Here is a 27127-nt window from a genome sequence, read left to right on the forward strand (position 1 = left end):
TATGGTATTATTTAGGATGCTTAAGACAGAATGTTATACTATACTAACTAAAACCAAATATTTGAACAACAGTGCAGAAAGTGTGGTTTCACATAAACGACTTTTTAAATACTGTGCCTTCAACGGGATTCGACCTCATCAAATACAATAAAATAAAATGTTCTGGGTAACCATTTGATTAGCTGTTCAGGAGTCTTATGGCTTGCGGGTAGAAGCTGTTTAGAAGCCTCTTGGACCTAGACTTGGCGCTCTGGTACTGCTTGCCGTGCGATAGCAGAGAGAACAGTCTATGACAAGGGTGGCTGGAGTATTTGACAATTTTTAGGAACTTCCTCTGACACCACCTGGTATAGAGGTCCTGAATGGCAGAAAGCTTGGCCCAGGTGATGTACTGGGCCGTACGTTCCCTCACATCCCTGAATGTTCCATAGTCCCCTACTCTACCTGCTAAGATACCAGTCAAGTGAAATTTGATGGACAAACTCCTAACTATATATTTGTAAGTCCGGTGTCCAGTAGAGTTTGGTGTTCGGTGAAAGCAGCTTTTAATCGAAGAAGGCACTAGAACCATGGTGAAATCAGTGGGATCTCGTATTTTGCAACACACAGTTTGAAAAAGCACTTGATCAAATGAAGCTTCAGACGTCATTGATGACGTACTTCTGATAAAGTGATACGTACAGTGAGGGAAAAAAGTATTTGATCCCCTGCTGATTTTGTATGTTTGCCCACTTACAAAGAAATGATCAGTCTATAATTTTAATGGTAGGTTTATTTGAACAGTGAGAAACAGAATAACAACAAAAAAAACAGAAAAGCGCATGTCAAAAATGTTATAAAATGATTTGCATTTTAATGAGGGAAATAAGTATTTGACCCCTCTGCAAAACATGACTTAGTACTTGATGGCAGAACCCTTGTTGGCAACCAACAGAGGTCAGATGTTTCTTGTAGTTGGCCACCAGGTTTGCACACATCTCAGGTGGGATTTTGTCCCACTCCTCTGTGCAGATCTTCTCCAAGTCATTAAGGTTTCGAGGCTGACGTTTGGCAACTCGAACCTTCAGCTCCCTCCACAGATTTTCTATGAGATTAAGCTCTGGAGACTGGCTAGGCCACTCCAGGATCTTAATGTGCTTCTTCTTGAGCCACTCCTTTGTTGCCTTGGCCGTGTGTTTTGGGTCATTGTCATGCTGGAATACCCATCCACAACCCATTTTCAATGCCCTAGCTGAAAGAAGGATGTTCTTACCCAAGATTTGACGGTACATGGCCCCGTCCATCGTCCCTTTGATGCGGTGAAGTTGTCCTGTCCCCTTAGCAGAAAAACACCCCCAAAGCATAATGTTTCCACCTCCATGTTTGACGGTGGGGATGATGTTCTTGGGGTCATAGGCAGCATTCCTCCTCCAAACACGACGAGTTGAGTTCATGCCAAAGAGCTCCATTTTGGTCTCATCTGACCACAACACTTTCACCAGTTGTCCTCTGAATCATTCAGATTGTTCATTGGCAAACTTCAGACGGGCATGTATATGTATTCTTGAGCAGGGGGACCTTGCGGGCACTGTAGGATTTCAGTCCTTCACAGCGTAGTGTGTTACCAATTGTTTTCTTGGTGACTATGGTCCCAGCTGCCTTGAGATCATTGACAAGATCCTCCCGTGTAGTTCTGGGCTGATTCCTCACCGTTCTCATGATCATTGCAACCCCACAAGGTGAGATCTTGCATGGAGCCCCAGGCCAAGGGAGATTGACAGTTCTTTTGTGTTTCTTCCATTTGCGAATAATCGCACCAACTGTTGTCACCTTCTCACCAAGCTGCTTGGCGATGGTCTTGTAGCCCATTCCAGCCTTGTGTAGGTCTACAATCTTGTCCCTGACATCCTTGGAGAGCTCTTTGGTCTTGGCCATAGTGGAGAGGTTGGAATCTGATTGATTTATTGCTTCTGTGGACAGGTGTCTTTTTTTACAGGTAACAAGCTGCGGTTAGGAGCACTCTCTTTAAGAGTGTGCTCCTACTTTAAGAGTGTGCTCCTAATCTCAGCTTGTTACCTGTATAAAAGATACCTGGGAGCCAGAAATCTTTCTGATTGAGAGGGAGTCAAATACTTATTTCCCTCATTAAAATGCAAATCAATTTATAACATTTTTGACATGCATTCTTCTGGATATTTTTGTTGTTATTCTGTCTCTCACTGTTCAAATAAACCTACCATTAAAATTATAGACTGATCCTTTCTTTATCAGTGGGCAAACGTACAAAATCAGCAGGGGATCAAATACTTTTTTCCCCCACTGTACATCGGCACATTGCTTCGAAGTTAGCTGCTTAGCAAATTCAACGCAAGCCTCGGAGCTCCGGTATCAAACCTAACTTCACTAGTGTTTAGCCATGTCCTTTTGATCTGTTTTTACCTGTAGTCATTGCCAGTTTAGACACCTTTGTTAAGGGCATTACAAGTGCAAGTGATATAAAACACCTAATATTCATTGGTATGCTGCTGTAAAATATAATTACATATTCAATTTTATTACAATACAATTTAACAATAAAGTACTTTATTGCGGTTTTGTTGTATATGTAGTGCAGCATTCTAAAAATTATGTTGCATTGTGGGAGGGGAAAGAGTTGCTGGATTATTAACATATTTTGAGGATGGTGTACCAATTGAACTGAAACAGTATGTGGTCGTAGTGCTCTAACAATTTCATGTAGATATGGAACAGATCAGAGCGGCAGCAAGTCTTAAACCTTTACAGGTTAAGTGTTTTGCCAAGTCCTTTTGGTCTGTTTTGCCCTGTAATCACGGCCATGCATCCAACAAATTTGTAGTCACAAGCTTGATGTAGTCATTGTATGCTATGAATATGGGGTCAAATACTTCACTTTTTAGTAATTTAATACACATATAAAGTGAAATTGTCCCAATACTTTTGGTCCCCTAAAATGGGGGGACTTTGTACAAAAAGTGCTGTAATTTCTAAACGGTTCACCCGATATGGATGGAAATACCCTCAAAATAAAGCTGACAGTCGGCACTTTATCCTCATAGTTATTGTATCATTTCAAATCCAAAGTGCTGAAGTACAGAGCCAAAACAACAACAAAATTGTCACTGTCCCAATACCGGAGCTCATTGTATATCAAATACTACGTAATACTGCCCATCATTGGGACTAGCTGCCTGCACTGTAAATCTGATACAGTTTACTAACCACTGTGCTTCAAGTAATGCACTGTACATTCTAGAAATACAGCATGCTGGTAGTCAGGTGTTAGAGTAATAGGCTGTAAATGTATGTTTCAGTAAAGGTCCTGTAAATCTACAGTAATTTACTGACTTCTGTGCTGCCAGTATTTTACTGTAAATGTACAGTAACCTACTTTTTACAGTGTAGACACACCATCGCTACACACAGACATATCATTCTCCAGGTCTCCACTGCCCAGACTCACCACACTCTGAGACGTGGGCCCTGTAGTTGACAGCAACATGGTGTTTGGAGCAGAGGTAAGTGTAGTGGGCCAGGGCCGTACACAGACAGGTGTTTCCACAGCGACATGCCTGGTAGCGACACTGTTGCTGGTACACACTGGGACTGACGTAACCATGGCAGGGAGAAAACACACTCCCCAACAAAACCTCACACAGAGAGGCATAGAACACTGTAACACACATACACACTTCTCAGCTTTTGAGAGGATATGGCTGCAGCAAAACGTGAAGATATATCAAGCAGTCAATGGAGGTCAGGGTTAGAGTTTTGAGGTCAGGGGTGAGAGGTTACCGTTGTGCTGGTTCATCTCACAGGGGTCGATAATTGGCTGGTTGATGGGGGCGGAGCAAGCAGATGAGACCCTCCAGGAGTTAGCATGGAGCTGGGGAGTCCCCTCTATCATCCCTGCTGGAGAACTATACACACACAGGCCAAAATGTCATGAATATACTTACTGTAATACTCTTTTACTCAACTGCCTCAAATAGAAATGCTCTAAATCTTTTCTCCAAAGAACATTTAGGGGTCAATATGAGAGGAAGTAGTTTCCTTACAGGAAGTCGTCCCGAAGATTTCCATTGAAGGTTCCACAAAGGCCCAGCGTGTTCCCGCGCCATTGGCTGTCCAGTTGTAGGTAGATGCGCCCACCACGCCCGTCATACTGCAGACGCAGTCCAAGCAAGGTCCTCAGCTGGACGAACACCGACGTTAGCCTCTGCACCTCCACTACATCTACTCACATAAACACATATTAAATCTGACGTTAAATAAGGTGTTCCACAAGGCTATGTGTTGGGACCATTACTGTTCTCTCTATACCTGATGTTATCCGTATCATACTGGATATTATAAGAAGTATTGATAGGAGTATCAATTGTAAGTTGATTGTATCGTACCATTGATGTAGGGCAAGGTGGGAACGGGGTTGACCCCTATAAGCACTTCCCCCTCTCGGGTCAGAGTCACCTGGTGACTAACATTTTCATCCAGTACCACTGTCACCGACTGGATACAAGCCTGCTGCTGGGCCTGTACACACACACACACACACACACACACACACACACACACACACACACCAAGATTGTTTCAGATTGTGTGTGTGTTACCTATGTGAAGGTGGTATACTGCAATATGTGTTTGTGTGTGTGTTACCTCTGTGCAGGTGGTGTACTGAACGGTAACAGTGAATCTGTTGCCAATCCGGCTCTTAACCAAGACGTATTGACACGCCCCCGGCTGCAGGAACATTCTCCCATCGAACGACGTCACAAACACATCACCGACTACTGAACACTCCGCTGAGAGAGAGAGATAGAGAGAGAAAGAAAGAAGAAGGTAGGCAGGCAGGCCGGCAGGCATTGAAAGTTGTGACATTGGATCATTCAGCATATGAGTTTCTGATCAGTACAAAAAAAAAATGAAATGCATGAAATGGAATGTATGCATTCAATACTGTAAGTCGCTCTGGATAAGAGCGTCTGCAAAATGACTAAAATGTAAAAAAATGTAAAAAAATGATCATATGACCTGAGAGGTTAGCTCACCTGTACAGTTGTTCTCTGTGCAGTTCCACACTCCCCCCATACACACACTGTAAATACACCACAGGTTAGCAACACACAAACACACCCACACACATGAACACACACAAGTCACACACACACACTCACCAGACGCTGCAGCCCTGCTCCAGAGTGTGTCCCTGTGTGTATGAGGTGCCGTGATAGACACAAGGACACTGAGACACTGCTATACACGTCCCATTCTGTAGAATCAACCCTAAAATAGTTGGACACAGAGGGTGAGATGGAGTGTGTGTGTGCGTGTGTGCATGCGACGTGTGTGTATAAGTGTGCTTGTGTGTACCGTCAGGGCAGTAGCATCCGTCCAGACAGTGCAAGTTAGTTCCCAGACATTCCTTGTCAAAGGTACAGGTGGGAGGGCAGCAGCTAATACAGTCTCTATGGACAAAACTCTCCTCACAACCATCATCTACGGAACAGTCAAATGAAGAACTTACTGCAGTAATAAGTTAGCTAACTGTCAATTAAAGGTTGGGGTTAATGTTATGCTCCAGAACTTTTACAACATTTCAGCCAGTAGTTTTGAAAGTGGTGCAAACGAGCCAAAACGGGTCCCTATTTACTGTGTACTACATCATCCAGTTGTGTACTACGTCATCCATTTCATATGATATGTTTCGTCATGCAAAAGATTATTCTCATAATTTTTCTTGCAATTTGTATGATATGCAACGAATCCAATTCGTACAATATGTTGCAAATTAGTTGTGCAGAATGGGTTTTTGTTTTCTTTTTCTACTTAATAGTCATCTCCAACACCACCGCAACATCAACATATGTGAAAATTGCACGAATCCATGTTTTGTAATAAAAAAGATATAGGAAGATAAGTGTTTCCAATGACATCATCAACCAATTAGTAGGCGATTAGTAGGCAAAGCCTACTTATAATTGTTAAAATCACATGATGCACACCGATGATGTCATTGGAAACACTAATCTTCATATATATTTTTTCCACAAAACATACAAAAAGTACACAGCGTTGTACCAGATCTTCAGTTTCTTGGCAATTTCTCGCATGGAATAGCCTTCATTTCTCAGAACAAGAATAGACTGGCGAGTTTCAGAAGAAAGACTTTGTTTCTAGCCATTTTGAGCCTGTAATCGAACCCACAAATGCTGATGCTCCAGATACTCAACTAGTCTAAAGAAGGCCAGTTTTATTGCTTTTTTAATCAGGACGACAGTTTTCAGCTGTGCTAACATTTCAGCTGTGCTAAAAGGGTTTTCTAATGATCAATTAGCCTTGTAAAATTATAAACTTGGATTAGCTAACACAATGTGCCATTGGAACACAGGAGTGATGGTTGCTGATAATGGGCCTCTGTACGCCTATGTAGATATTCCATAAAAAATCTACTTTTTCCAGCTACAATAGTAATTTACAATATTAACAATATCTACACTGTATTTCTGGTCAATTTTATGTTATTTTAATAGACAAAAATTTGCTTTTCTTTCAAAAACAAGGACATTTCTTAGTGAACCCAAACTTTTGAACGGTAGTGTAGAAACTCGCCATTTTCACATATGTTGATGTTGTGGTGGTGCTGGAGAAGATGAATATGAACTATAAAAAAAATTAAGTTTCCCATTAAGATCCTGGACTGCATCTTTAAGTTAGGTTAGTATAATGTTACTGACTGCAGGAAGGGAAGCTGTCTCGCCACTCTCGTACAGGGTATCCTACATGGCTGCAGGCTCGTGTGTACTCCACCAACGCACGACAAAACGTCTCCTCATCATCAGACCTGGATCACAGCAGACAACATTCAGAAATACTCAGACAACAGTCAGACAACACTCAGACAACAGTCAGAGGACATTCAGACAACACTCAGACAACACTCACACAACATTCAGAGAATAGTGAGACAACACTTTGACAATAGTCAGCCAGAAGACAGGCAACTCACTCACTCACGCACACACGCACACACACACACACACACACACTGGGGTGTGACTTACACACAAAGGTCGGCGACACAGCTGGCCACGTAGGGGTTTGGATCAATGTTATCATGACAGGACAGGAAGGGGAAGAACAGGAGAGCACTGCACTTCTCTATGGCATCCTACACACACATACACAAACATCAACATAATACAATAAAACACAGAAAATCAGTGACAGTCTTATGACACACTGAGAACCTGGGTTCAAGTAATACGTTCCAAACAGACAGACAGACAGACAGACAGACAGACAGACAGACAGACAGACACAGACAGACAGCTCTTACGTCCATGTCAGACTCAGAGTGGCAGGGTCCAGTGAAGTCTATGTCCACCAGAGGACAGCCTCTCTCATGGGGCAGATCGACTGACCAGCTGTTAGCGAACACTGCTGGCTCCTCTGTCTGCACACCTACACACAGACACACACACAAAACATGCACACACACGGTTAGGGATCCTTCCTCTACATGCCTGAAAATAATCTAATATAATAGAATAACTGTATAATGACTGAATATTAAAATAACTTCTCTCCTCTGCTACGCTCTGCTCTACTTTCCTCTCTTCTCCTCTCCTCTGCTTTCCGCTTGTCTCCTTTCCTCCCTCTCTTCTCCTCTGCTCTCCTTTCCCCTTTGTTCTCTTTTCCCTCTCTCCTCTCTTCTCCTCTTCGTTTCCCACTCTCCTCTCCTGTCTAGGTCATGTTACAGGACTACTACATCCTCCTCAGTATTAATAACTATAACGGTTCCCTGCGGTGCTGAGAGGAGAAAGGTTGTGATGGAAGGATGATTGGGTGCTGAGACAGAGGATAAGAGATGGGTGGAGGAAGGAGGATAAGAGGCTGGTCGGACCCATCTGTCCAGTCTTACAGTGGGCTTTGATGAGGTGTGTGTGACTATTGTGAGTGAGTGTGTCTGTCTCACCGCGGGCAGTGGTGAGGTCATCATTGGGCAGGTTGTTATAGTTCCCGCAGAGGCCACAGGGGGTGCCGTGGTGCTGTTCAGACATCTTCAGATATACTCCACTCTCTCCGTCCCACGCCAGAGAGAAGCCAAACACACTCTTCACCAGAAGGTAGTCAGCCAGACGCTCTATAAACACACCTCCTATTGTTTGGGGCAGGCTCAGCCTATGCACATATGCAGGGATGGGCAAAAAATGTCAAAATACAATTACAAAATACAGATACAAAATACCATAAAGATCAAGGTATCAAAATAAACTACAAAATACATGTGTTTTGTAATGTATTTAAAAAAAAATGTATACATTTGCAAGTAGCCGGCCCGAACAGCAACAACATATTTTTACTGGCTATGACTGTGATATGTTGTTGTTTAACTACCTTAGTTGAGCAAGTCACTCTGGATACGTGTGTCTGCTCAATGACCAATACATAAATGTATATGTGAAAATGAACATACCAAAAAGAACTGCAAAGCACACTGTGTATTGTTTCGGCCGGAGCTCATTAGAATTATACTCAACATGATTTGCAATTGTTCATTTTTACATATACATTTATATTTAGTTCATTTAGCACACGCTTTTATCACACCATAGTGCTATCAGACTTCTGATACCAGTGCAGGGTGAAAGGGTGGACACAAAATATGAACTTCTATTAAAAAAAATTGTATAGAATTATTTTGTATTTTGAACATACAAATTACAGGATTTTGACAAAATACACTGGAGTGTAATTCAAATGACAAAATACTCAGAAGTAATTAAAATACATATTTCAAATACTGCCCATCTCTGCACAGACGCACGCACACACACACACACACACACACACACACACACACACACACACACACACACACACACACACACACACACACACACACACACACACACACACACACACACACACACACACACACACACACACACACACACACACACACACACACACACACACACATACACATTACAACAGAAAACATACACATTCCTCCATATCCCACCCACCTGCGGCCCCCCTGGTGGACTTGGTATCCAGAGATGTGGATCTCCTCCTCGCTGGGGAAGAAGAGACTGAGAGCCCTGGGACAGGAGTACACACTTCCCTCACACACACGGCTGTTATGGACCCACACAGTGTACTGTGGTGTGGCTGAGCGGCAGTCTTGGGCCAGTATGTAGGAGCAGGTCCCAGGGTAGTAGAAGTAGCTGCCATCGAACGTCTCATAGTGGTGCTGACCCCAAGACCTGCAGATCCCATCTCTGTCCTGGCCCTGGTTAGGAACTACATGCACACACACACTCTGAGTTGTGCACACTTATCTCAACTCTGAATTGGCATTATGGTGCGCTGGTGTGTTTGTTTGTGTGTGGGGGGCATGGGGAGGAGGTGCTAGCTCACTAAAAGCCGCTCAGTTACAGGAAACCCCGTCTCTGTGCCATACCTAGCCAACTACACCCACTGTCTAACAGTGTTGGTGCTCTGGTGGTACTTTAGCCAGGTAGGTACTTGGTTGACAGGAACAGTGTGTATCAGAGTTCATCTGCCACACCCAGCATGAGAACCGAACAGCAACACTTCATATTCCTGACGCTAGTGTGCTTACCATCGCGCCAACAAAACCATGGTGGTTAGGTGAGGGAAACACTACTTTAGGTCTCAGGCAAGGTATTACTGTAGAGCAGTGGTTGCCAACCGGTCGATCGCGATTCCTAGTCGATCACCAAATATTTCTGTAGAAAAGCCAACGAACGATAAAGGCTTGCGTTTCTTTTTTTAAATCGTGTTGAGCTGTTGCCGGTAGGTGCACTTGATTCATGAGACAAACTCCGCCTACCCGGCGGACCGGCAAATCTGTGACTAAATCGAGTGCACCTACTGCGCTGCCCAATCGGATAGCTCAAATCACCGTGGCTACAGAGCTTCCGGGACCCTGGCCACAGCCAAGTTTAACAGGCTACTAGCCTACGTAAGATTTAATAACTTTTAAAACCATGACCACAGAGAGACTGTCAATGAATACAGCAAAGAGCTGCTGTTTTTATGAGTGAGTTCATGTTGAAGTTTAAATTCAGCACTGTCACTGTTTTTATTCAACACTATTACAAAACGCGCTTCTCTGTATTCCATACAGCTGCAATGAATGAGTAGCCAAGTATCGATAGCCCTGCATTTTATTTTTATTAGCAGCTCATCGTGTCGATTTTAATATTAAATAATATTAAACTTTCTCTGGTCATAGGAACAACAATTTGTACATGAGGCAGACGCAGTGCGCTCAGGTTTCATCATCATGTGGAAGACGATGTCCCCTCTCTCTGGTCAGTCTCACCGGAGGAAAGGAAAGAGAGAGCAGGGACCGTGAGAGGCGGTTGGGAAAAATAGTTTTGAACGGTCATCCAACTCGGGAATTCCAAGTCGGAAACTCGGGCATCTTTCTAGAGCTCCGATTTTTCGACCTGAAGACCACTGACGTCATGATTTGACCTTGTTGACCATCAGATGCAGGTACCATCAGTCCAGTAAAATAACAAAATTCGAAACCAACTGATCTATTTTGTTATCAAAGCTTGAGTTTTGAAATATAATATGGTCTGTTTAACAATATTGGCAGGCCAATCATATAGCCAATATGCTGTGCTAATGTATTAGGCCTACTGTCCAAACCTCATTCCTACAAAACTGTTGTTTGTGTTGAGGTTAATGTAAAGAAATCTGAGCGTATATCTCAGCTTGCTTTTTGACTGTGAAAGTGATCTTGACTCAGAAAAGTTTGGTGACCACTGCTATAGAGGCTCCACTTGAGACCCATCTCTGATGTATAGAGACCCTGTGTAGTCTACAGAAACTCAACCCTAATCCCCCAGACTTAATCATACACACTATGGACTGGTGAGTGTGTGTGTGTGTGTGTGCGTGTGTGTGTGCGTGCGTGCGTGCGGGCGTGCGTGCGTGTGTGTGTGTGTGTGTGTGTGTGTGTGTGTGTGTGTGTGTGGTTATTTATGACAGTGTGGACAGCTTATTAATGGTTGCTGATGGATGTGTCAGTCTGACTCTCATGCAGGCACACACACCAAAATGAAACATACATTGTGGTTCTAGGTTCAAGATGTGTGTGTGTTACTCACTGATCTGGCAGCGGTCTCCGAGGGCCTGGAACTGTGCACAGTCACACACACCTCCCTCCTGACACCAGCCCCCATTCAGACAGCCACAGTACTCTGGTGAAACACAGACACAATCTTTCCTCAATTCCTTAGATCTCCTCTGGAAATACTTTGAGATTCACCAATTGATGAATAACTTATTCTTTACGAGACAGATTGCTTTAACCCTTTACACTTGTGAGAATTGGCCTATATGTATAGGGCCAAATTAAAATGTTTCTAACAGAAGAAATATAAGTAGCATATGCATAACCATGGTAGCAATTGAAAGGGAACACTTTGGAGATTATGGAGAAATGATCAGACCAAAGATAAGGACCAAACAGTTCACCTGACACAAGATTGAATCAAAACATTACACTGTTGATTTTATGTTCATTTTACAGTAACTGAACTTTTCACATTATTTGTCAACATCGAAATCAGAAAATACTCTGGATAGATTTAGTAACATAATAAGAATATTCATGGAAGATTTGGGGTCAGTGCAACATTTAAAAAAATGACAAGGGTCCACACACCTCTCCAAAGTGTGCACAGTTCCTAAGTAATTTCAATTCTCAAGGAAAGAGCCTTCAACTATTAGGTGCTTTTTTGAGCTCTCTTAGCTGTGTCATTGAGGAACTGAAGCAAGAAAACATGTCGTTTTTTGTTTGGAACACATTCCTGCATCCCCCCATCGGACAATTACTGTTGTTGTTTACGGAATCCAAAAACGGTCCATTATGAATCACGAAATGGGTCAGGTGGGCATAATTTGAAAGCTTATTCAAATTGCCAACATGACTAGCTAAGTTATAAAATACAGTCTTACAGTGTTTGGCTTTCACAAGGAGAAACAGATAGTAATTATGGTGCTCATAGAATGGAGTCATGAGTACATTCATACAGTATGTGTTCTCCATGGCTAATTTCCTTCACAATATGACAAACATGAGCTCATTCTGTTGAGAACAGAATTATTATTTTTTTTACCTTTATTTTACCTTTATTTAACTAGGCAAGTCAGTTAAGAACAAATTCTTATTTTCAATGACGGCCTAGGAACAGTGTAGCGATCATAAACGTTGATACTGTAAATTACATGAGTTTTATAATATGGAAATGTGAAGTCCAAATCTGAACATCCAATGTTGTCTTGGTAAGCAAATCCAGTATGTGTTTTAGGTTATTGTCCTGGTGAAAGGTGAATTTGTCTCCCAGTATAACGTGTACGCTGGGAGTCGGAAAGCAAGTACAGGGAGTGAATAATTTAATAAATAAACTAACATGGAACAAAACAAGAAACACGAAAAGCGTACAGACATGAAACAGAAACAGAGTCAATAACGTCTGAGGAAAGAAACCAGGGGAGTGACAGATATAGGGGAGGTATTCAGGAAGGTGATGGAGTCCAGGTGAGTGTCATGGGGTGCATGTGGTGCATGTAGCGATGGTGGCAGGTGTGCATAATAATCTGGCAATGTCGAGTGCCGGAGAGGGGGAGCGGGAGTACACGTGACAGTACCCCCTTCCTGATGCACTGCTCCAACCGCAGGACGACACCGGCCAGAGGGACAGTCCCGATGACCGAGAACGGGCCGGTCGCTTCTACTGAGGCACGGGAACCTGTCGAGGCAGCTGAGGCATGGGAACCTGTAGAGCCGGCTGAGGCACGGGAACCTGTAGAGCCGGCTGAGGTGCGGGAGCCTGCCGAGCCAACCGAGGCTTGAGAACCTGTCGAGCCAGCTGAGGCATCCCCGGTTGCTTCAGCAGCCACACTTGGACACAATGGGACAAAAAAAAAGATCCCTGTTGCTTCCCTTTGGTGAGGTGTTATTCTGTAACGTGTAAGCTGTGAGTCGGGAAGCACACTGGCCAGCTGGTCTGCGTATGCTCTGAGAACACGGCTAGGGATGCCGTCTGGGCCGGCAGCCTTGCAAGGGTTAACACATTTAAATGTTTTACTCACGTTGGCCACGGAGAAGGAGAGCCCACAGGCTTTGGTAGCGGGCCGTGTCAGTGGCACTGTATTGTCCTCAAAGCGAGCAAAGACATTTTTTATTTGTCTGGGAGCAAGATGTCAATGTCCGCGACAGGGCTGGTTTTCATTTTGTAATCCGTGATTGACTGTAGACCCTGCCACATGTCTTGTGCTTGAGCCGTTGTATTGCGACTCTACTTTGTCTCTATACTGACACTTTGCTTGTTTGATTAACTTGCAGAGGGAATAGCTGTTTGTATTCGGTCATGTTTCCAGTCGCCTTGCCATGATTAAAAGCGGTGGTTCGCTCTTTCAGTTTTGCGCGAATGCTGCCATCAATCCACGGTTTCTGGTTATGAAAGGTTTTAATAGTCACAGTGGGTATGACATCTCCAATGCACTTGCTAATAAACTCGCTCACCGAGTCAGCGTATACATCAAAGTTATTGTCTGAGGCTATCTGGAACATATCCCAGTCCATGTGATCGAAGCGATCTTGAAGCGTAGAATCCGATTGGTCAGACCAGCGTTGGATAGACCTGAGCCCGGGCGTTTCCCATTTTAGTTTCTGTCTATAGGCTGGGAGCAACAAAATGGAGTAATGGACAGATTTGCCGAAGGCAGGTTGGGGGAGGGCTTTGTATGCATCACGGAAGTTAGAGTAGCAGTGGTCCAGAATGCTACCAGCTCGTGTCGTGCATTCAATATGCTGATAGAATTTAGGAAGTCTTGTTCTCAGGTTAGCTTTGTTAAAATCCCCAGCTACAATAAATGCAGCCTCAGGATGTATGGTTCCAGTTTACATAGAGTCCAGTGAAGTTCTTTCAGGGCCGACGAGGTATCTGTTTGGGGGGGATATACACAGCTAAGACTATAATCAAAGAGAATTCTCTTGGAAGATAATGCGGTCGGCATTTGATTGTAATGAATTCTAGGTCAGGTGAACAAAAGGACTTGAGTTCCTGTATGTCGTTGTGATTACACCATGAGTCGTTAATCATAAGGCATACACCCCCGCCCATCTTCTTACCAGAGAGATGTTTGTTTCTGTCGGCGAGATGCATGAAGAAACCGGGTGGCTGTACCGACTCTGACAACATATCCCGAGTGAGCCATGTTTCCGTGAAACATAGAATGTTACAATCTCTGATGTATCTCTGGAAGGCAACTAATGCCCTAATTTCATCCACCTTGTTATCTAGAGATTGGACATTAGCGAGTAATATGCTCTGAAGCGGTGGATGGTGTGCTCGCCTTCTGAGTCTGACGGGATGGCCTCTGGGATAAGATCCAATGTCCAAGGTGGAGGTCCGAACAAAGGATCCGCTTCGGAAAAGACGTATTCCTGCTCGTAATGTTGGTAAGTTGACATCGCTTTTATATCCAATAGTTCTTCCCGACTGCATGTAATAACACTTGAGATTTTCTGGGCTAACAATGTAAGAAATAATACATAAAAAACAAATAACTGCATAGTTTCCTAAGGACCTGAAGCGAGGTTTTCTTCCAGGATTTTGCCTGTGATTAGCTCTATTCCGGTTCTTTTTATACCAAAAAATGTCCTAGTCCTTCCCGATGACAAGCAGTCACCACTATGCTTGAAAATATCATGAGTGGTACTCGGTGATGTGTTGGATTTGTCCCAAACATAATGCTTAGCCACATTTTTTGCAGTTCTACTTTAGTTCCTTATTGCAAACAGGACGCATGTTTTGGAATATATGTATTCTGTACGGGCTTCCTTCTTTTCACTCTGTCATTTAGGTTAGTATTGTGGAGTAACTACAATGTTGTTTATCCATCCTTAGTTTTCTCCTATCACAGCCATTAGTCTCAGTAACTGTTTTAAAGTCACCATTGGCTTCATGGTGAAATTCCTGAGCTGTTTCCTTCCTCTCCGTCAACTGAGTTAGGAAGGATGCCTGTATCTTTGTGGTGACTGGGTGTATTGATACACCATCAAAAGTGTAATTAATAACTTCACCATGCTCAAAGGAATAGTCAATGTCTGTTTTTTTATTTTTACTAATCTACCAATAGGTGCCCTTCTTTGCGTGGCATTGGAAAACCTCCCTGGTCTTTGTGATTGAATCTGTGTTTGAAATTCACTGCTCGACTGAGGGACCTTACAGATAATTACATGTGTGGGGTCCAGAAATGAGGTAGTCATTCAAAAATCATGTTAAAAAATATTATTGCGCACAGAGTGAGTCCATGCAACCAGTGGTGGTCGGTGCCATTTAAGATTAGGAAAGATTAAAAAAGAAAATAGTATATTTTTTATTTCTATTACAGCATATTGAATGACTGTTATTCATATTCCATTCACCAAGCTCAATGTAACATTGATAGGTTAGGCTACTACATGATAGTCAAATTTTCCCTATACCCATCATGAGGTTGCTACAACCTAGCCTACTAATTAAAATTTACAAATCAAATCAAATCAAATTTTATTTGTCACATGCGCCGAATACAACAGGTGTAGTAGACCTTACCGTGAAATGCTTAATTACAAGCCCTTAACCAACAATGCAGTTCAAGAAATAGAGTTAAGAAAATATAAAACTAAATAAACTAAAGTAAAAAAAATAACAAATAAAGTAACACAATAAAATAACAATAACGAGGGTATAAACAGGGGGTACTGGTACCGAGTCAATGTGCGGGGGTACAGGTTAGTCGAGGTAAATTGTACATAGGTAGTGGTAAAGTGACTATCCATAGATAATAAACAGCGAGTAGGAGCAGTGTAAAAATTAGGGGGTGTCAATGTAAATAGTCCAGGTGGCCATTTGATGAATTGTTCAGCAGTCTTATGGCTTGGGGGTAGAAGCAGTTAAGGAGCATTTTGGTCCTAGACTTGGTGCTCCAGTACCACTTTCCGTGCGGTAGCAGAGAGAACAGTCTATGACTAGGGTGGCTAGAGTCTTTGGCAAATTTTTGGGCCTTCCTCTGACACCACCTAGTATATATGTCCTGGATGGCAGGAAGCTTGGCCCCAGTGATGTACTGGGCCGTACGCACTACCCTCTGTAGCACCTTGAGGTGACGAGCAGTTGCCACACCAGGCGATGATGCAACCGGTCAGGATGCTCTCGATGGTGCAGCTGTATAACTTTTTGAGGATCTGGGGACCCATGTCAAATATTTTCAGTCTCCGAAGAGGGAAAAAGTGTTGTCGTGCCCTCTTCACGACTGTCTTGGTGTGTTTGGACCATGATAGTTCGTTGGTGATGTGGATACCAAAGAACTTGAAACTCTTGATCCGCTTCACTACAGCCCTGTCAATGTTAATGTTTGGCCCGCCTTTTCCTGTAGTTCACGATCAGCTCCTTTGTCTTGCTCACATTGAGGGAGAGGTCATTGTCCTGGCATCACACTGTCAGGTCTCTGACCTCCTCCCTATAGGCTGTCTCATCGTTGTCGGTGATCAGGCCTACCACTGTTGTGACAGGTTACCTTCACTTTCTTGGGCACAGGGACTATGGTGGTCTGCTTGAAACATGTAGGTATTACAGACTCGGTCAGGGAGAGGTTGAAAATGTCAGTAAAGACACTTGCCAGTTGGTCCTCGCGTGCTTTGAGTACACGTCCTGGTAATCCATGTCCCCGAAGCTTTGTGAATGTTGACCTGTTTAAAGGTCTTGCTCACATCGGCTACGGAGAGTGTGATCACACAGTCATCCGGAAGAGCTGGTGCTCTCATGCATGCTTCAGTGTTGCTTGATTCGAACCGAGCATAAAAGGCATTAAGCTCGTCTGGTAGGCTCGCGTCATTGGGCAGCTCGCGGCTGGGTTTCCCTTTGTAGTCCGTAATAGTTTGCAAGCCCTGCCTCATCCGACAAGCATCAGAGCCGGTGTAGTAAAATTCAATCTTATTTCTGTATTGACGCCTGTTTGATGGTTTGACTGAGGGCGTAGCAGGATTAATTATAAGCGTCCAGATTAATGTTCTGCTCCTTGAAAGCAGCAGCTCTACCCTTTAGCTCATTGCGGATGTTGCCTGTGGTTGGGATATGTATGTCCAGTCACTGTGGGGACGACGTCGTTGATGCACTTATTGATGAAGTTGGTGACTGAGGTGGTGTACTCCTCAATGCCATTGGATGAATCTCGGAACATATTCCAGTCTGTGCTAGCAAAACAGTCCTGTAGCTTAGCATCCAAGTCATCTGACAACTTACGTATTGAGCGAGTCACTGGTACTGCCTTCTTTAGTTTTGCTTGTAAGCAGAAATCAGGAGGATAGAATTATGGTAAGATTTACCAAATGGACGGCGAGGCAGAGCTTTGTATGCGTCTCTGTGTGTGGAGTAAAGGTTGTCTGCATTAAAGTCCCCGGCTACTAGGAGAGCCGCTTCTGGATGAGCATTGTTTGCTTATGGCCTTATACAGCTCGCTGAGTGCGGTCTTAGTGCAAGCATCGGTTTGTGGTGGTACATAGACGGCTACGAATAATATAGATGAGAACTCTCTTGGTAGATAGTGTGGTCTACAGCTTATCATGAGGTACTCTACCTCAGGTGAGCAATACCTCAAGACTTCTTTAATATTAGACATCGCACATCAGCTGTTATTGACAAATAGATACACATCCCCGCTCCTTGTCTTACCAGATGTAGCTGCTTTGTCCTACTGATGCACGGAAAATCCAGCCAGCTCTATATTATCCATGTTGTCGTTTGGCCACGACTCGGTGAAACATAAGATATTACAGTTTTAATGTCTCGTTGGTAGGATAGTCTCAATTGTATATCATCCATTTTGTTTTCCAATGATTGCACGTTGGCCAATAGTACAGATGGTAGTGCAGGTTTACTCACTCGCCTACGAATTCTCACAAGGCACCATGACCTCCACCCCCTTTTTCTCCGTCTTTTCTTCACGTGAATGATGGGGATTTGGGCCTGGTCTCGAGAAAGCAGCATATCCTTTGCGTCGGACTCGTTAAAGAAAAAAATCTTTGTCCAGTTTGATGTGAGTAATCGCTGTTCTGATGTCCAGAAGCTCTTTTCATAAGAGACGGTAGCAGCAACATTATGTACAAAATAAGTTACAAACAATGTGAAAAAAAAAAATAAAGAGCACAGTTGGTTAGGAGCCCGTAAAACGCCAGCCATCCCCTCCGGCGCCATTATTAGGGTACACAGGGCGAGAGAAAAATTATAGTAATCTAGGTGAAAGACAAACACATTCAATACCACTTTGCCCACTCTTGCCTGCATCTAGCTGATCTAGGGTATAATCATTAGTCCAAGCAGAAGAGAATTTCTATTGGACAAATTAAAATATGTTTATTCCCATTTTGTTCCGTTTGCTTCAGTATAAGAAAAGTTTTTCAACAGAATCGTCAGAATGAATCCACACATCCCTGATCACCCGCAAACACAGTTCACTTTCATAGCAGCCACATAAAAACAGCATGATAACATTGGTCTTTGTATAATTCCTTCTCGCATCTGAGCACTATATTTCTCTCACCTTTTCCTTCGCTTGTGGAATTCAGTGCACAACACAACAACTGTCTGTGACCAGGCAAAAAACACTTTCCAAGCCAAACCTTCATGCCATAAGCGATAACCGCTACACACAGCCTACATCGTTGTCACCATATTAGCTACCGTCATAGTCAACATAGCTTCTAGACCTGACATATTAGTAAACCCGCTACAATCATGCAGTATAGTGTACAGCAAGCAGTTACACCGCCGGGCCCCAGTGGCAATAAAATAATAAAACCAAAAGCTTACCTTGACTTGGAAGAGTTCCAGCGTCGGATAACTATAGCCAGCTAGCTAACATAGCATCCCTCTCTGTTTGAATACTTTAAAGTATGACTTAAGTCGTTTTTGGGGTATCCGTACTTTACTTTACTATTTATATTTTTTTATACGTTTACTTTTAAGTCACTACATTCCTAAAGAAAATTATGTACATTTTACTCCATACATTTTCCCAGACATATAAAAGTATTTGTTACATTTTGAATGCTTAGCAGGACAGGAAAATTGTCTAATTCACACACGTATCAAGAGCACATCCCTGGTCATCCTACTGCCTCTTATCTGGCAGATCACTAAACACATGCTTTGTTTGTAAATTATAGTGTTGGAGTGTGCCCCTGGCTATATGTAACAACATTTAAAAACTAGAAAATGTGGCTCTGCTTTGCTTAATAAATGGAATTTGAAATGATTTATACTTGTACTTTTGATACTTAAGTATATTTTAGCAATTATATTTACTTAAGTATATTTAAAACCAAATACTTTCAGACTTTTACTCAAGTAATATTTTACATGGGGTACTTTTTTGCGCCCACGGTTTCCCACAGTATCTTTACTTTTACTTAAGTATGACAATTGGCAATTTTTTCCACCACTGGGTGTTTGAGTAGGCTAAATCAGCTAGCTGCATTTGCTAGCTAAGTAATGAAAGTGAAAAAAATATCTCTCTCAAAACTGTTCAACTATTGTCTTTCTCTCTATTTGTGTTAACTACTCACCTCATGTTATGCACTGCAGTGCTAGCTATCTATAGCTTATGCTTTCAGTACTAGATTAATTCTATGATTCGTTGATTGGGTGGGAAACTGCAATGCTGCAAGAGCTCTGATAGGTTGGAGAACATCCTCCGAAGGTTATCATAATTACTGTGCAAGTCTATGGAAGGGGGTGAGAACCATGAGCCTCCTGGGTTTTGTATTAAAGTCAATGTACCCAGGGGAGGATGGAAACGAACTGTCCTCCGGCTACATCATGGTGCTACACTAGAGAGTGATGTTGAGGGTAGTGTAGACATTGATTCCAAAACAGTGTGTTTTAATCAATTATTTGGTGACGTGAATATATTTAGCATAGTTTTATCTAAGTTTCACTATTTTTATTTTTATGAAATTCACTGAGGAGGATGGTCCTCCCCTTCCTCCTTTGAGGAGCCTTCACTGCATGCAACCTATTATGTGACTTGAACCTCTTAAATATCGGCACCTTTTTTAAAGTTTTTCGCCTAATATGACATACCCAAATCTAACTGCCTGTAGCTCAGGCCCTGAAGCAAGGATATGCATATTCTTGGTACCATTTGAAAGGAAACACTTTGAACTTTGTGGAAATGTGAAAGGAATGTAGTAGAATATAACACAATAGATCTGGTAAAAGACAACGCAAAGGAAAAAACTACCGTTCTTTTGTAATTTTCTTTGTACCATCATCTTTGAAATGCAAGAGAAAGGCCATAACGCATTATTCCAGCCCAGGTGCAATTTTCTTGTTACTTACAACCTCATGCTAATCGCATTAGCCTACGTTAGCTCAACCGTCCCGTTGACGGGACACCGATCCCGAAGAAGCACATTTTTACTCCTAAACTTATTTAAGCTTGCCATAATAAAGGGATAGAATACTTATTGACTCAAGACATTTCAGCATTTCATTTTGAATTAATTTGTAAAAATGTCTAAAAGCATACAGTTATTACACTTTGACATTATGAGATTTGTGTCTAGCCAGTGACACAAAATCAAAATGTTATCAATTTTAAATTCAAGGGGTGTGAATACTTTCTGAAGGCACTTTAGGCCCTATGTGTGTGTGTGTGTGTGTGTGTGTGTGTGTGTGTGTGTGTGTGTGTGTGTGTGTGTGTGTGTGTGTGTGTGTGTGTGTGTGTGTACCTGAGGAGGCATCGCGGGCGGTGTAATTGTGTAGAACACTGCGAGGGAGAGTTGCTTCAGAGAGAAGAGGACTGAATGTCTGGAGAGGAGAGAACACTGATGATCACACACACATGCACAAACTTGTGTAGTAAATGTGTATCTCTACCCCTGTGTGTAGTTGCAGCAGTGTATGTATGTGTATGTGTGTGTCCTACAAAGGTGTCTTTGTGCTAGTCAGGGTGCTGTGTGTGTGTATGCCCTGACCTCATCTGCTTCTCTTAGGTGTAGTGTGCCTACCTCCTCCCCTAGGAGATCCCGTTTCCTCCGCAGTGCATTAGCCCTCCTGCACGCACGCACGCACGCACGCACACACACACACACACACACACACACACAGGACACACACACACAGCACACACATAGCACAGGGAAATATGCATTCATTATGTGGAGAAACATGCAAACTGAAGTGCACTTTTGACCACTTGAATACATCCAAACCAAACACACATGCATCAGTTTAGCCATGACATTGAATTAATGAATCCCCAGAGATGATGAATGTTTTTCGCTTCATCTCCTCTCTTACCTCTGTAGTCTACTGTCTGTCTCTGTCAGTTGGCTCTGTGCTGCTGAACACAACAAAAAAACATCACTAAAACCTCACACACACACTCACAATTATTACTTAATTGCACTATCACAACACATAAAATATCATCACATATATACCACAAGTCGACAAAACATATCAAATGTATTCATTTAAACGTTATAATTTAGGGTCACTGGGGCACATTATTGAACGGCAACAATTTAGGCAACACCTCTGAATGATTTACAAGACAGTATCAGCTCCAATGTATTCCTATCCAAAGGAAAACATTTGTCAATCATATTTCCTCAAGGCCATAACGATGTCACTGCCGGGGGGTTGAAACCCACATTCCAAGGTTAAAACAGCAAAATATAAACTTTTCAAAAATGTCTCGCGCATACAACACTGGTGCTAGTTTTCTGCTCTCTCTTTGACATTTTTGGAATCACTCTTAGAACGTCAAACGTTTATGTTGAAACAGTAAAGGTTATAGTACACATCTAAGTTATGCATTTTGATATGATGCGCGTGTGTCGCTGGGAGACTCACCGTGTGCTGTCAGCAGTTGGAGAACTGAACACCACGAAAGAAGAACCAGTATTACTCTACGTGGACCGTTCATCTCAGAGCTTATCCACCCGGAGGTTAACGGAACATTTCACAGGACAGACCGGAGAGTAGAGGAGGATCTCTGTTCGTTACCGGACTTCCCGCGGTTCACGTCCACGCGCACATAGTTGAGCGTGTCCCTCCGATGGATGACGAGTGCACGAGTTCACCTGCGTGCAGGTGCGGGGTGTGAATGAATTTTGTGCCAAACTGGTGACATCAAACCGACTGAAAGGATATATTACCCAGTGGTGTAAAGTACTTAAGTAAAAATACTTTAAAGTACTACTTAAGTAGTTTTTGGGGAAATCTGTACTTTACTATTTATATTTTTGACAACTTTTACTTTTACTTCACTACATTCCTAAATAAAATAATGTACTTTTTACTCCATACATTTTTCTTCACACCCAAAAGCACTCTTTACATTTTGAATGCTTAGAAGGACAGGAAACGGGCCCAATTCACACACGTATCAAAAGAACATCCATGGTCATCCTTATTTCCTCTGACCTGGCAGACTCACTAAACACAAATGCTTAGTTTCTAAATGATGTCTGAGTGTTGGAGTATGCCCTAGCTATCCGCTATACTTTTACTTTTGATAGGTAAGTATATTTTTGTAATTGCATCTACTGTTGTTAAGTCACTAAACAGTACATATACAGTACCAGTCAAAACTTTGGACACACCTACTCATTCAAAGGTTTTTATTTATTTTTACTATTTTCTAAATTGTAGAATAATAGTGAAGACATCAAAACTATGAAATAACACATATGGAATCATGTAGTAACCAAAAAAGTGTTAAACAAATCAAAATATATTTTAATAAGGAACAAGATTGCATCCTTTAAGATTGTTGGAAAAGCCAGGTGAAGCTTGTTTGAGAGAATGCTAAGAGTGTGCAAAGCTGTCATCAAGGTAAAGGGTCACTACTTTGAAGAATCTGAAATATAAAATATATTTTGATTTGTTTAACACTTTTTGGGGTACTACATGATTCCGTATGTGTTATTTCATAGTTTTAATGTCTTCACTATTATTCTACAATGTAGAAAAAGGTAAAAAATAAAGAAAACCCCTGGAATGAGTAGGTGTGTCCAAACTAAGGGTAAGGGTTATGGTTAGGTAAGGGTTATGGTTAAGGTTGAGGGTAGGGTAGGGTTGGGTAGGGTAGGGTAGGGTAGGGTAGGGTAGGGTAGGGTAGGGTAGGGTAGGGTAGGGTAGGGTAGGGTAGGAGTTAAGGTTAGAGTATGGGTATGGATGTTCCAAGGATCCCTGATTGCAGTATCCACAGGAGAATAGTGGACTACCTGCAAGTTAGAGAGATTCCCTGAGATTAGGACACAAAAACAGACAAATTACTTGACTGTAGGGCCTACTTATGATTACAAATGTAGTCTTACTTTAGAGACAGTCATTTAACTTGAATAAAATTATAAATGAGATTGTGTGTGTGTGTGTGTGTGTGTGTGTGTGTGTGTGTGTGTGTGTGTGTGTGTGTGTGTGTGTGTGTGCGTGTGCGTGTGCGTGTGTCTGTGTGTGTGTGTGTGTCTGTGTGTGTGTAAGACTTGGACTCCCTCTGCTGGCCATTGATGTATGCCTATCTGATATGAGTGAAAATGGACACGAGCAAAAATCTCTGAATGTTTAATAACAGTATAATGTACATGTTTAATAGTATTATCATGATATACATGTTAATGTCCTGGATACATAATGTGTCTTAAATACTTTAAACAGTAGAGGAGGGGGTTTGGGGTGGCACGACTGGTGGTATTGTTAGAAAGTTAGTGGGGGTTGAGTAAGGCTTGATAGGGTTGCATACCAATGAAGTATTGGGGGGTTAAGGAGTGGGATTGCTGATGGGGGTTCATGAGTGGTGGATGGGTATCAGGTATTTTGGAGTGGGTAAGTGTGTAGCAGTAGAGTCTGCTGAGGGGAGGACAGCTCATAATAATGGTCAGAAGGGAGCGAATGGAATGGCATCTAACGACCTGGAAACCATGTGTTTGATGTGTTTGATACCATTCCACTGATTCCGCATTAGCCGTTACCACGAGCCCGTCCTCCCCAATTTGGTGCCACCAACCTCCTGTGGTGGGTAGGAGGGCAAAGTCAGTCTGCTACAGACAGCTGCCTAGTAGTGTGACATCACTTCCTGGCAGCCAGTTCAGCGTTGACTTCGTCCTCAGTTTTGAGGCCGTGCCATTGGGAGATGGGCCGGCGGGGGTTGGCCAGCATGTCTGACCAATGACGGAGCTCCGTGCCGCTGCTGGCTCCACCCAGAAACACCTTCCCGATGGCATCATTCTTCCCAATCTTATCATAGTCCAACACTGTCACTGCTACCTGCACCTTCTACACACAGAGAAACACAGACCTCTGCTCGAAGGGTTGATAAATTATAAAGGAATTGTAAGGGATAAGTGAGATAGAGAGAGAGAGAGAGAGAGAGAGTGTGTGTGGGAGAGTATCTGTTCGAAGGGCACCTCAAAGCTGAAGGACTCATTGTAGTAAGGGTTGAGAGTGTTCTTCTTGATTTTGGTTTTCTTCTTCTTCAATCTTTTTCCATTCTGCAGCAGGTGGATCTTTACATAGGGGTCTAACAGAAGAGATAGAGATCCACCTAACACAAAAACGCTCTCTCTTTCTCTCTGTCTCTCTCTGTCTCTCGCTGTCTCTTTCTCTCTCTCTCTCTGTCTCTCTCTCCCACACACACACCCAGCTCACCCGACAGTCCTCCTACATCCATCTTCTTTAGGTTTTTTGCCTCGAGGACAACGATGCTTAATTTCCCTGTTCTAGGAACATATCATATCAGAGACAGACAGATATCACCCAGCTGCTCTGACTGGAGAGAGAGAGGGCCAGAGGTAAGTGCTTTGTGACTTTCTTTCCTATATATTTCTTCCTTCTCTCTTTTTTACTCTATCTATCCTCCTGGTCTCTCCACTCTCACCTCCTCTTTCTCTGCCTTCTTCAGCTCCCGCCACTCCTGTATCATCTGACTGAAGTCCAGGCTGCTCATTGGGACTCGTAGTGCCCCAATCACGTCATGTTTAGAGAAACGGTCAAAGTCATACACTGTCATCACCAGAGTCCTGCCTCCCAGCTCACTGTACAGTACCTGCATACACATACAGTATACACACACACACACGTACGCATGCACATAGACACACACACAAAAATGTTGTTGAATGTGGGGTCAGGGTTAGGGTTTAGAGGTCAGAGATTAGGAGTCATGGTTAGGCTACCTTGAAGGGGAAAGTCTCATTGAAGGTTGGGTTGAGTGTCTTCCTGTGAACTTTAGTCTCAAACTTCCTCTTCTTGTCTGGTAGTAGGTAGAGTTTAACAACGGGTCTGAACTTCCCCCCACATCCATGGCTGGGAGATCACAAGCCTGCAGGATACCTACTACCATCTATAAACGGGAAAGGGGGGCAGAGGGTAGGGAGAAGACCCACAGCTATAGCATGTGTCAGATGGAATAATATGTTGTTACTCAGTCCTGCTCCGCAGGACATTGGTTAGCAGAATCAGATGTGTTAGAACAAGGAGTTCTCACCGTGTTCTCTGTGAAGTTGTAGTCCAATGAGAACTCCAGTCTGCCCAACTTCACTTCCTCTTTAGGCTCCTCCTCCCTGCCAGTCAATCCAGTCTCTGTGTCACCCTCATCCTTTAGGGGCTACAGGACACACACACAAACACACAGAAAAACCTGATACATACTAAGCAGCAGACCTACACAGCTTAAAAAACGTATTCAGGATCGGTGGGTCCCCTACGGGACGGTTGAGCTAACGTAGGCTAATGCGATTAGCATGAGGTTGTAAGTAACAAGAACATTTCCCAGGACATAGACATATCTGATATTGGCAGAAAGCTTAAATTCTTGTTAATCTAGCTGACCTGTCCAATTTACAGTAGCTATTACAGTGAAAGAATACCATGCTATTGTTTGAGGAGAGTGCACAGTTTTGAACATGAAAAGTTATTGATAAGCAAATTAGGCACATTTGGGCAGTCTTGATACAAAATTTTGAACAGAAAGGCAATGGATCATTGGATCAGTCTAAAACGTTTTACATACACTGCTGCCATCTAATGGCCAAAATCTAAATTGCACCTGGGCTGGAATAATACATTATGCCCTTTCTCTTGCATTTCAAAGATGATGGTAGACTTTTTTGTTTTAAAGAATGGTTGGTTTTTTCTTTTACCAGATCTAATGTGTTATATTCTCCTACATTCCTTTCACATTTCCACAAAGTTCAAAGTTCCAAAGTACCATTTGAAAGGAAACTTTCAAATGGTACCAAGAATATGCATATCCTTGCTTCAGGGCCTGAGCTACTGGCAGTTAGATTTGGGTATGTCATTTTAGACAAAAATTGAAAAAAAAGGGTCCGATCCTCAAGAGGTTGTTGCTTTACGCCACGCTAATTATTAAAAGTTTGTGTGTAGCCCTCCACAGAGAGATGATATTACGCAATGTGTGTGTGTGTGTGTGTGTGTGTGTGTGTGTACCTCAGAGTTGTCTCCATCCAGCTCAGTGTACGTGTTCAAGCCGTTCTTTCCCTTCTTCTCCTTATCTGTGTCCTTTACTTTATTTTTCAGACATTTCCTCCACACACACAAACAGTATGACAACACCAGACACACACTCACCATGCATAGAGCTCCTACAGCCCAGGATGGCAGTGCACACACGCGCGCACACACGCGCGCACACACACGCGCACACACACGCGCGCACACACACATAAGCATACGCAATGTTAATATATCAAAACCAAGTGTTTTATATAACACCGGAGGGTTTCACTAGCTTGTGAGAATATTTTATTTCTCAATTGAGTACTTTATGCACTTTAACGGTACTTTAACTTGGTTCTGACAATTAACTTAGAGCTTTGAAGGCTCTGGAAACCCTCCCCTGATTGGTTGTTACTCACTGTGGAGGGGGTGCAATTCGCCATAAACTTTGTGGGGGTGTGGCCTCCAGGCCCAGGTTCTGGGGTTGCTGTGGCATTTGGGTTGATTGACAGGGGAGAGGGGGAGGGGCTGGGCTTTGCCTGGGTGCCCATATGACTGCCTGTCAT

General features: G+C 42.9%; 1 protein-coding gene and 1 pseudogene across 1 annotated transcript in view; both read right to left on the reverse strand.

Annotated features, from left to right (window-relative positions):
- otogl (otogelin-like) overlaps positions 1-21920 on the reverse strand; it is a 57723-nt gene extending 35803 nt beyond the window's left edge. Inside the window, exons 1-17 of the mRNA XM_045697212.1 lie at positions 21904-21920; positions 21107-21152; positions 20828-20906; positions 11151-11243; positions 9030-9306; positions 7976-8181; positions 7337-7461; positions 7062-7168; positions 6735-6841; positions 5371-5496; positions 5175-5283; positions 5049-5095; positions 4657-4802; positions 4398-4530; positions 4056-4233; positions 3793-3917; positions 3461-3670 (exon numbers count right to left, since the gene is read on the reverse strand). Coding sequence (XP_045553168.1) covers positions 3461-3670; positions 3793-3917; positions 4056-4233; positions 4398-4530; positions 4657-4802; positions 5049-5095; positions 5175-5283; positions 5371-5496; positions 6735-6841; positions 7062-7168; positions 7337-7461; positions 7976-8181; positions 9030-9306; positions 11151-11243; positions 20828-20906; positions 21107-21152; positions 21904-21920 — 2131 coding nt within the window. The remainder of the gene's footprint in view (positions 1-3460; positions 3671-3792; positions 3918-4055; positions 4234-4397; positions 4531-4656; positions 4803-5048; positions 5096-5174; positions 5284-5370; positions 5497-6734; positions 6842-7061; positions 7169-7336; positions 7462-7975; positions 8182-9029; positions 9307-11150; positions 11244-20827; positions 20907-21106; positions 21153-21903) is intronic.
- A 1958-nt stretch (positions 21921-23878) lies between these two features.
- On the reverse strand, positions 23879-27127 carry LOC106573512 (synaptotagmin-1-like; annotated as a pseudogene).

Source organism: Salmo salar, chromosome ssa16 (genome assembly GCF_905237065.1).
Source record: "Salmo salar chromosome ssa16, Ssal_v3.1, whole genome shotgun sequence".
Taxonomy (NCBI): Eukaryota; Metazoa; Chordata; class Actinopteri; order Salmoniformes; family Salmonidae; genus Salmo; species Salmo salar.